We start from the raw sequence: 12422 nt of genomic DNA on the forward strand, positions 1-12422 counted from the left end.
GTGTCACTACGCTGCACCGTCAGAGTATAAACTTCTCATCGATAGAGACACGGTTGACGGACAGTTCACAGACTGTTAATGCGTTTAACACTGTGGAGCCAAAGTGCCCTGTCACCGACTGAGCTAACGAACTAGCTAACTGTCATTCTACTTTTTTTTCTCTTTTGATGGAGCTAAACTCACTGTTTCCAGTCTTTGTGCTAAGCTAGGCTAAACATGTCCTGGACATAGATTAGAAAAATCTGTGATGTGGCTGAATTTAATTAAAAGGACATTGAATTATCAAACATCAAGAAAATGTAAATGTTCATCAGTTTGAGAATTGACTGAAACGTTGTTGATACAGAATCTTTTGATTGTTTGTCATCACTTCCTTCCTGATCTGATATTAGGCTTCGTCCGATTGTTCACGTTTAGTCGATTGTCTCTTCTCATGTTCACTTCATCCTCATGATCTCAGCTTTCACTTGATTTCTATAAAAAACATGTTTCTAGATTTCCCTATACAAATTTCTAATGGACATCTGTCATCCAATCAGCATCTGGTATTTGCTTGGTCTTTTATACAGTGAAGTATGCTTGACGCTCTTATACTTGCTTTTATCTACACAGTCACGTACTCATGGTTGCTACACCAACCTTTGTTCTTCAGAGCATTGAAGAACAAGTCAGATATAAATGTAAAGTAATTATAGTAATGAAATGACGACCGTCACCAGCACATTTTCGTTAGTTAGCGACCGAAATTAATATTTGCTCCATGAGTAGTCCCATGAGTTTCTTGAAACTACAGCTAGCTAACTCTGTCATGGGTAATGTTGGAAGGACTAAACTAAGAAATAAGTATATTAGCTAATGATGTGCTGACTCTTGTTGGTTTAGGAAAAACTAAAACAGACCAAACGGGTCAAGGCAAGTTAGGCTCTCATGAAAGACTTGATCCAGTGGCATCATGGGAAATGAAGTGTGATTCATGCATCCATATCCTCACCTCAGCTTTAACATTTATTTTTCAATTGGTATAATTCAAGTCCATTAAACTATGTCTTGTGCTTGAGGTCCTCTTACTAGAAGACGACTGTTGCTGATCTAAGTCGATACTTCCTGGTGTCCTCTGATGATTCATATCTGATTTAAACCCTAGTGGTCAACTTCATTAATTGCAGTACAATTAAATACATAAGTAATGACACAGTCATTGTGTAAATGTTTGTGTAGATTAAAAGCAAGTATGATGTTTGGATGGGGGGGACATTATTGGTTGCCTTGGCAACAGGAAAAGGATGCTGACATGGCGTCATTAGGAGGCGATGCAAGAACCGACAGAATAACAAAAACTTAAGCTTCAGTGCAGCGACATGCCGACAACGAAAGTCTCAGGATGTTGGTTTTCCTACAATAATGTTTACATCAGTTTTTGTTTCTCATTAAAATTTTCGTCATGTTCTGCTGTGTGTGCGTGCGTGTGCGTGTGCGTGCGCGTGAGACACAGGGCTGGACTATGAAAGCTGTAGCCACCAGGATGTTAGTTATAGTCTGGTGCTACACGCCGGAGAACCTGCAGCATTTGTGTCCAGAGGATGTAGAATTATTTTAGTTTCCTCTTCACTTCCAGCCGGCGTCTCTCAGGCGCTCCGGCCGTGATTGTATGCACGTGACAGTGAAACTGATGGAGAGTCACATTGGATCTGAGACCGGAGGTCCAGCAGCTCTCAGTCTGGAGTTTCAGCTCAGTGATCAGACTGTAAATCCACAGAAATCTCTCGTCTGCTAGAGATTCAGTTGCGAGATAATCTGAACGTTTTCTGACAATCTTGAAATCAGACTTAAATTTAGCAGAACATTGCTCGAATGTCCATTCAGTAGCTGTTCTGGAGCTTTTGATCATATCACACGAGCTTCAGCAGCAGATGGAATAAGCAGTGAAGTGTAGATGTTTATTTTTCTGATCATTTCAGGGTGGTTCATATCTGAATGAAGAACACATAATATGGTCAAAAGCTCCTGAACATCTAGTGAGTGAAACTCGTAATGAAAGTTCAGGAACTGTGACTGAAATCAATCTGATTCTTGTCATTTTTTGTTTAAATATTCAAATCACGTGAGAATTCAGATCTGCAGATGCGACTGTTCTTTGAATTCTAAACGATCTGAGGGATCCTCTGGTGACGATGTTCTCTGACCACGGACCAGAGGTTATAACACGCTAACATGCTAACTTCAGTAGAGAAGAAGTGATAGAAAGTGAAGAAAACAAAAGTTAATGTTGGTGTTGTTTCACCTCTGGAGACATCGGTTGATAGATTAGTGGGCTGCTAATGCTAACATTAGCTATGTAGCTCTCGTAAAAACATGTATATAGCCCCTTTCAAGAAAAACCTCCAGAATTCCAGGCCAAAAGAGTCTCGCATGGTTTGATCTGGCTCAGTCCGGTTTGATCTGGCTCAGTCCGGTTTGATCTGGTTCAGTCCGGTTTGATCTGGTTCAGTCTGGTTTGATCTGGTTCTGAGGAGCTGAGCTGAAGGTTGAGAGCTGCTGCGTTCACTGACGTCTCGATGTTATGAAGTGAAGACGCTGGTGTAAAAAAAGTGTGTGATATTTTTGTAACTGACTGAAGTATTTGATACTGAAAACATGTTAAAGAAACGTCGATAGCTGTGACGATGCTGTTGTAACATGTAACTAAAGGTTTTTAATAATCAGCCGCTGCTTTTTGCTTTTGGTAGTTTTTTAAATTGTTGCTGAACTTACTGAATTGTTTGAAAATAAGAATGTGAAGAGCTGAAAGCTACTGAACCTGAAAACATGTAAAAAATGTGTGTAAATATTCATGGAACTGCACCGTCGTCATCGGAGATGAACACAACTCAGCGTCTCGTCGTACCGACTCCGAGCTAACGTCAACTGGTCCATTTCATGCATTTAATTTATTAATGTGACACTTTATTTTTACTTTGCTTTCCAGGTTCTATGTACAGTGAAACATTTGTCCTATTTATGTTACTTGATCAATAAAAACTTACTTCATCTGTCCAGTTTGTTCTTGTGAGTTTGGATGAACGAAGCATTACCTGAACCTGGCACTGAAAATACTGTCCAAATTACAGGTCGTGTCTTATATACCCTCACTGATCCTCTTTATATACCCTCACTGATCCTCTTTATATACAGTCACTGATGGTCTTTATATACAGTCACTGATGGTCTTTATATACAGTCACTGATGGTCTTTATATACAGTCACTGATGGTCTTTATATACAGTCACTGATGGTCTTTATATACAGTCACTGATGGTCTTTACATACAGTCACTGACGGTCTTTACATACAGTCACTGACCGTCTTTGTATACAGTCACTGATCGTCTTTATATACAGTCACTGATCGTCTTTATATACAGTCACTGATGGTCTTTATATACAGTCACTGATGGTCTTTATATACAGTCACTGATCGTCTTTATATAGTCACTGATCATCTTTATATACAGTCACTGATCGTCTTTATATACAGTCACTGATCGTCTTTATATACAGTCACTGATGGTCTTTATATACAGTCACTGATCGTCTTTATATACAGTCACTGATGGTCTTTATATACAGTCACTGATGGTCTTTATATACAGTCACTGATGGTCTTTATATACAGTCACTGATGGTCTTTATATACAGTCACTGATCGTCTTTATATACAGTCACTGATCGTCTTTATATACAGTCACTGATGGTCTTTATATACAGTCACTGACGGTCTTTATATACAGTCACTGATCATCTTTATATACAGTCACTGATCGTCTTTATATACAGTCACTGATCGTCTTTATATACAGTCACTGATCATCTTTATATACAGTCACTGATCATCTTTATGTACAGTCACTGATCATCTTTATATACAGTCACTGATGGTCTTTATATACAGTCACTGATCATCTTTATATACAGTCACTGATCATCTTTATGTACAGTCACTGATCGTCTTTATGTACAGTCACTGATGGTCTTTATATACAGTCACTGATGGTCTTTATATACAGTCACTGATGGTCTTTATATACAGTCACTGATCATCTTTATATACAGTCACTGATGGTCTTTATATACAGTCACTGATGGTCTTTATATACAGTCACTGATGGTCTTTATATACAGTCACTGATCCTCTTTATATACAGTCACTGATCCTCTTTATATACAGTCACTGATCCTCTTTATATACAGTCACTGATCCTCTTTATATACAGTCACTGAACATCTTTATATACAGTCACTGATCATCTTTATATACAGTCACTGATCTTTATATACAGTCACTGATCATCTTTATATACAGTCACTGATCATCTTTATATACAGTCACTGATCGTCTTTATATACAGTCACTGATCCTCTTTATATACAGTCACTGGTCTATATACAGTCACTGATCCTCTTTATATACAGTCACTGATCATCTTTATATACAGTCACTGATCGTCTTTATATACAGTCACTGATCCTCTTTATATACAGTCACTGATCTTTATATACAGTCACTGATCATCTTTATATACAGTCACTGGTCTATATACAGTCACTGATCATCTTTATATACAGTCACTGATCCTCTTTATATACAGTCACTGATCATCTTTATATACAGTTACTGATCATCTTTATATACAGTCACTGATCATCTTTATATACAGTCACTGATCGTCTTTATATACAGTCACTGATGGTCTTTATATACAGTCACTGACGGTCTTTATATACAGTCACTGATCATCTTTATATACAGTCACTGATCGTCTTTATATACAGTCACTGATCGTCTTTATATACAGTCACTGATCATCTTTATATACAGTCACTGATCATCTTTATATACAGTCACTGATCATCTTTATGTACAGTCACTGATCATCTTTATATACAGTCACTGATGGTCTTTATATACAGTCACTGATCATCTTTATATACAGTCACTGATCATCTTTATGTACAGTCACTGATGGTCTTTATGTACAGTCACTGATCCTCTTTATATACAGTCACTGATGGTCTTTATATACAGTCACTGATCATCTTTATATACAGTCACTGATCATCTTTATATACAGTCACTGATGGTCTTTATATACAGTCACTGATGGTCTTTATATACAGTCACTGATCATCTTTATATACAGTCACTGATCCTCTTTATATACAGTCACTGATCCTCTTTATATACAGTCACTGATCTTTATATACAGTCACTGATCATCTTTATATACAGTCACTGATCATCTTTATATACAGTCACTGATCCTCTTTATATACAGTCACTGATCTTTATATACAGTCACTGATCATCTTTATATACAGTCACTGATCATCTTTATATACAGTCACTGATCGTCTTTATATACAGTCACTGATCTTTATATACAGTCACTGATCCTCTTTATATACAGTCACTGATCTTTATATACAGTCACTGATCATCTTTATATACAGTCACTGGTCTATATACAGTCACTGATCCTCTTTATATACAGTCACTGATCATCTTTATATACAGTCACTGATCGTCTTTATATACAGTCACTGATCCTCTTTATATACAGTCACTGATCTTTATATACAGTCACTGATCATCTTTATATACAGTCACTGGTCTATATACAGTCACTGATCATCTTTATATACAGTCACTGATCCTCTTTATATACAGTCACTGATGGTCTTTATATACAGTCACTGATCATCTTTATATACAGTCACTGATCCTCTTTATATACAGTCACTGATGGTCTTTATATACAGTCACTGATCATCTTTATATACAGTCACTGATCATCTTTATATACAGTCACTGATGGTCTTTATATACAGTCACTGATCCTCTTTATATACAGTCACTGATGGTCTTTATATACAGTCACTGATGGTCTTTATATACAGTCACTGATCCTCTTTATATACAGTCACTGATGGTCTTTATATACAGTCACTGATCCTCTTTATATACAGTCACTGATGATCTTTATATACAGTCACTGATGGTCTTTATATACAGTCACTGATCATCTTTATATACAGTCACTGATGGTCTTTATATACAGTCACTGATCATCTTTATATACAGTCACTGATCATCTTTATATACAGTCACTGATGGTCTTTATATACAGTCACTGATCCTCTTTATATACAGTCACTGATCATCTTTATATACAGTCACTGATGGTCTTTATATACAGTCACTGATCCTCTTTATATACAGTCACTGATCATCTTTATATACAGTCACTGATCCTCTTTATATACAGTCACTGATGATCTTTATATACAGTCACTGATGGTCTTTATATACAGTCACTGATCATCTTTATATACAGTCACTGATGGTCTTTATATACAGTCACTGATCCTCTTTATATAGTCACTGATCCTCTTTATATACAGTCACTGATGGTCTTTATATACAGTCACTGATCATCTTTATATACAGTCACTGATCGTCTTTATATACAGTCACTGATCATCTTTATATACAGTCACTGATGGTCTTTATATACAGTCACTGATCATCTTTATATACAGTCACTGATCGTCTTTATATACAGTCACTGATGGTCTTTATATACAGTCACTGATCATCTTTATATACAGTCACTGATCATCTTTATGTACAGTCACTGATGGTCTTTATATACAGTCACTGATCATCTTTATATACAGTCACTGATCATCTTTATATACAGTCACTGATCATCTTTATATACAGTCACTGATCCTCTTTATATACAGTCACTGATGGTCTTTATATACAGTCACTGATCATCTTTATATACAGTCACTGATCATCTTTATATACAGTCACTGATCATCTTTATATACAGTCACTGATGGTCTTTATATACAGTCACTGATCAGCTTTATATACAGTCACTGATCATCTTTATATACAGTCACTGATGGTCTTTATATACAGTCACTGATCCTCTTTATATACAGTCACTGATGGTCTTTATATACAGTCACTGATCATCTTTATATACAGTCACTGATCATCTTTATATACAGTCACTGATGGTCTTTATATACAGTCAGTGATCATCTTTATATACAGTCACTGATGGTCTTTATATACAGTCACTGATCATCTTTATATACAGTCACTGATCATCTGTATATACAGTCACTGATGGTCTTTATATACAGTCACTGATCATCTTTATATACAGTCACTGATGGTCTTTATATACAGTCACTGATCATCTTTATATACAGTCACTGATCGTCTTTATATACAGTCACTGATGGTCTTTATATACAGTCACTGATCATCTTTATATACAGTCACTGATCCTCTTTATATACAGTCACTGATCCTCTTTATATACAGTCACTGATCCTCTTTATATACAGTCACTGATCTTTATATACAGTCACTGAACATCTTTATATACAGTCACTGATCATCTTTATATACAGTCACTGATCTTTATATACAGTCACTGATCATCTTTATATACAGTCACTGATCATCTTTATATACAGTCACTGATCCTCTTTATATACAGTCACTGATCTTTATATACAGTCACTGATCATCTTTATATACAGTCACTGGTCTATATACAGTCACTGATATACAGTCACTGATCGTCTTTATATACAGTCACTGATCCTCTTTATATACAGTCACTGATCTTTATATACAGTCACTGATCATCTTTATATACAGTCACTGGTCTATATACAGTCACTGATCATCTTTATATACAGTCACTGATCCTCTTTATATACAGTCACTGATCATCTTTATATACAGTTACTGATGGTCTTTATATACAGTCACTAATCATCTTTATATACAGTCACTGATGGTCTTTATATACACTCACTGATCATCTTTATATACAGTCACTGATCATCTTTATATACAGTCACTGATCATCTTTATATACAGTCACTGATGGTCTTTATATACAGTCACTGATCTTTATATACAGTCACCATCAGTAACTGATCAAAATTATTTAATCACACGTTTGTTGTCATGACAACCATAAGAACTGTAATTTTATTGTAACAGTAATTTTTTTTCTGATTTGCCACAAACACATAAAACAGAAAAACTTGATGATAAATAAATCTATAATGTGACCGACAGTCTGTACAAAACCTTTTAAGAATATAGTATTTTTCTGAACGTCGTCTTAGAAACAGTTTGTTTTAGGAGCCGAGTCATTGTTTCTTTTCTGATTTGATTTTTGATGTTGAAAAGTGTTGAATCAGCTGTTTCTGTAGATTCCAGGTAGTTTTATGCCAAAACAATTATTTTCTTTATAGTTTCAGAAACACTCGATTTATCAAGACTGAAACTAAATATATTTGAACTGAAAATGTCAGACTCAGGATTAAATGACGTGTTCAGACTTCATGATACAGTTATTGTTATTTACAGGATTTGGTCGTACAGAGTGCCACGTGTTTGTTTACGTCTCACAACAACTCGAGTTTTCAAGAATTATTCAGGACAGGATATGAAGCTGTTTAACGATATGTAACCAGTTTCACGTTCAAAATAAATCAAGTAGAATGAATAAATACAGGAAATTGTCAAATTCACATTCACATCAGTAGTTCATCACGTTCAATGGGAATAATATTTCAGACTAATTTATTTGACTAATCGAGCTGATCGTCATTAACATATCGTTTCCACGCTGAGGCTCCAATGCAAACATATTCTGGATGGTTTATCGTCTCCGGGTTCTAAAGCAGAGATGAAAACAATGTAAATCTAATGTTTGTCCTCAGACGTGATGAGATGAACGGGAACTTTTTATTTATTTATCGATTTCTTTTGTGACGTGAGGAAGAAAATAATAAATCAAATGTCACCACTGATGAAGTATTTTAAATTATTAATATCCTTGTTTCTTAAATGTACACGTCAGCGTCCATTTATACCAACAGAGGGCGCTGCAGGGTTGAGTGTGTCACACAGTATCTGATGCTCAAAGGTTTAAAGAAGGTGAAGCTGAGCAGTGAGGCATCATGGGTAATGATGGAGCTCTCCGGGGGTCAGACGCTGCTCGTCGCTGCTGGAGTTCACGGTGAAGCTTCCCCAGTCGTAGCATTCCGAGGAAAAACTGAGAGACAAACAGGAAACTGGCGATCAGAAGATGTCAAGATTCCACCTGTCAATCAAGGTGTTGTGTTGTTCCCGGTGTTTCTTCTGATTCGCCCCACTCACAGATCCTCGACACTGAGGTTAATAAGAATAATAATAACCACTAAGGTTGATTCTAGAGCTGATGTGTTTCCTGTGTGAACATCTAACATCTAACTTCCATCATTTAGACCTTCTCCTTCCAGCAGCTCTTCAATACTCTCCCATTAGCATCTGTTCTTACCCCCCCCCCCCCCATGTGCGATGAGCATTAACGTCCCCACAAACCAACACCCTCCATCCTTCAGTTTGTGTTCGCTTATCCAACTCTACATTCATACAAGTAATAATTCAGAATCACATCTAACAGTAGCTGATCCAACTATTCTGAAATACAAGCCTCATGTTCCCTCTATAAATAACATCTGGTTTACTACTTTAATCTTCTTTATACACGTGGAATTCTAATCCATTGGCTAATAAACTCCCAGCATTCCCTTGTAGTCGGAGAACATTATTAAAACTATTGAACCAAAGCTCCTGATAGTTTGGACACTGAGGTCATTCCTCTGACATCACGATGATGGACAGCTGCCTTTACTATTACTTTTACATTGAACCTCCATTGTAGCATTTAGCACCGCTGCTATGAAAGTGATTCTTCAAGTTAACGTTCACTTTCCCTCAGTGTCTTGATTCTTTTGTGACTCGCTGTTCGGTTTCTCACTTAAAATAGAGGAATTATTACCAGTGATGATGTTCGTACCTCGCTGATGCATTCTGGGGAGGAATGCTCCACGCAAGGTCATCGTCGCTGTCGTAGCGACGGGGATTGTCGAAGAAATACCCACGAGAGGACAGGATGTGGTTTGGTATCCCGGCGCTGCTCTGTGGGTAAAGATAAAACTTTAAATGAGACGATTTCACTTCAGCCTGTAAACGTAAATCCATCAGATGTTAAAGTTCTGTTGTTAATGTTAATATTTACATGTTGAGCGCTGATGATTCTAAAGTGACTGAATAATTAAAGATAATCATTTTACTACATGTTGGTTTTGTCATGTGCAGAAGTCAAAGGTCATCTGACCCCGTCAGGAGGACTGACCCTGTCCTGAGGAGGCCGGCGCACCCTGAAGAAGAAGACAACCAGTGAGGTGGGCAGCAGCTCCCAGACGAACAGAATCACCCCGAACACGACGTAACCGGCGTCTCCCAGTGACGAGCGCAGGTCAGCCTGGAGACGCAGGGTCAGAGGTCAGAGGTCACAGGATTAACGAGGTCACAGTTTTAACAAGGTCAGTGTTGGCGCTGTGGCGACCTCACCTGGTCTGAGACGTTGTACCAGTCGAAGTCAAAGGAGTTGATGGTCTCGATGTCGGTGAGGGCGAGCACCACCAGGTTGTAACAGGCTCGAGACGCGTACAACAGCACCACCGTGATGCCGATCAGAGTCACCTGACACACCGACGTCCCCTGCAGACACACACGTGTCATTACATCATTCAATTATCATTATATTTACAGAGGGTCCTCGTGTGTGAGGCACGTAAAGTTTCTCTTCTCCATCTTCTCCACTTCACCTTTGACTCCAGGTAAATGTTGGCCAGCGACATCTTGGCAACCTTGTAGAGGCAGACGGAAAGCGAGATGGCGCAGAGGACAAACAGGCTGTCGTTAATGGTGACCCTCACCAGGACAATGGTCTTAACGTCGGCGGCGGTCATCTTGACCAGCAGGGCGCAGACCAGGTTAACCACCAGAAAGAGGAGACTGACAGCGAGGAAGACGAGGTACAGAGGAAGTCTGGAGGTTGGAGAAAGCACCAAGTAAATCATCTTATTTGTAATATTTACAATATATAAATTATTTCTATAAACTTCAGTTCTACTTTAAGATCTAAAACACACTTTGATCTGATTCAGTCTTGAAGTTAAAACCCTGACGTTACCTGTATTTCAGCAGCGCAGGTGTGTACTTTGACTTCGCCTTGAAATAAACCTGAGAACAAAAGAATCATTCCATTAAAAACTCACAAAAACAAAAAACGATTTTTCCTCAAAACTTATGAACTCAACAACTTCTCCGTGATATTGAGACTAGTTAGAAAAAGATTTTGCTCCTGTAGCATCAAACACCACAAAGTCCTTCTTTTCATCGTTAGTTTGATTCCCACAGGTTCATAAACATGTTGGCAGGTGTTAGCTCAACGTGTGAACTTCACCCGAGACCACAACTATGAGTTCTTCTTCTTCGTTCTGACAGAGGAAAATAAACTCTCTCACAACCTTCACCTCATCAGACATAACGTCAGGTTCAATGTCTGACGATTGAACCGCTGACTGATCATTGGACGACCCGCTCGACCTCCTGAGCCGCGGCCGCCAACATAAACCAAGAGGAAATCTTGTGCTTTATATCATTCGTCCATCGTCTTCATCTTATCTGGCCACAGGTCGGAGGTCAGACGTCTCTTCAGTCACACTGTCCAGCTCTTCCTGGTTGATCACGATGCCTGATGGGATACGTAGTCCGGACTACATGCTCCACCTCAACTGTTCCCAGTGGTTCTGCTCGGGTCCAGACTCTAATTTCAGCAGCTTGTGTTCTCGACCTTGTTGTCACGTCACGACTCAGAGTCTGTGACCACAGGTGAAGGTCGGAACATCTTCATGTACAACGGACAGCAGACGACATTGAAAGGTTCATTAAGGCAGAGGGGCCGGATGCAGAGCGGCAGAAAGACGGCAACAGTTTTTAACTTTGAATTCAATCCATTCCTAAAGGTGTCGTCACCACCTCGTCTCTCAGGGACAGTTTGAAAGCTGCTGATGAAAAAGCTCCTCTCGACTCAACTTTGTTTCAGCTGCAGGAAGCGACCAGAGGCAGCTGAACAAGGCGGGGTTTATATACACGTCACTGCTGATTGGACGACACCTCTGAAAGAAACACAACGTTCAACGTTGGAACTGTAGAAAAACATTTTGAGAATGAAAATGTCAAACGAGAGTGTAGGCCGACAATGGACCAATCACAACAGAGTGGTGCAGCTGACCAATCAGAGCAGACTTTATCAGGAGGAGGGTCTTAAAGAGACAGAGGCTGAAAAGAGGAGCTGCAGCGATGTGAGGACAGTGTTTGTCCCACTGACACAAGTGTCCTTCAGCCAAGTCATTATTATCATTAAGTGTTTTCTGAACATTAGAGCATGAAAACATTTTACAGTCATGACACTAAATAAAACTTTCAGCCTGAACAGAATGTTGTC

At 38.4% G+C, this 12422-nt stretch overlaps 1 protein-coding gene across 2 annotated transcripts in view; it reads right to left on the reverse strand.

Annotated features, from left to right (window-relative positions):
* Window positions 1-8925: 8925 nt before the first annotated feature.
* The window catches only part of gpr137bb (G protein-coupled receptor 137Bb), a 4057-nt gene continuing 560 nt past the window's right edge, over window positions 8926-12422 (reverse strand). Inside the window, exons 2-7 of one of the 2 annotated variants that reach the window (XM_034589930.1) lie at window positions 11106-11155; window positions 10738-10960; window positions 10481-10630; window positions 10263-10391; window positions 9924-10048; window positions 8926-9137 (exon numbers count right to left, since the gene is read on the reverse strand). In XM_034589930.1, the coding sequence (XP_034445821.1) occupies window positions 9041-9137; window positions 9924-10048; window positions 10263-10391; window positions 10481-10630; window positions 10738-10960; window positions 11106-11155 (774 nt within the window). In that variant the 3' untranslated portion in view covers window positions 8926-9040. The remainder of the gene's footprint in view (window positions 9138-9923; window positions 10049-10262; window positions 10392-10480; window positions 10631-10737; window positions 10961-11105; window positions 11156-12422) is intronic. The other variant, XM_034589938.1, reaches the window with a different exon arrangement.

Source organism: Hippoglossus hippoglossus, chromosome 1, assembly GCF_009819705.1.
Source record: "Hippoglossus hippoglossus isolate fHipHip1 chromosome 1, fHipHip1.pri, whole genome shotgun sequence".
In the NCBI taxonomy this organism is placed as follows: domain Eukaryota; kingdom Metazoa; phylum Chordata; class Actinopteri; order Pleuronectiformes; family Pleuronectidae; genus Hippoglossus; species Hippoglossus hippoglossus.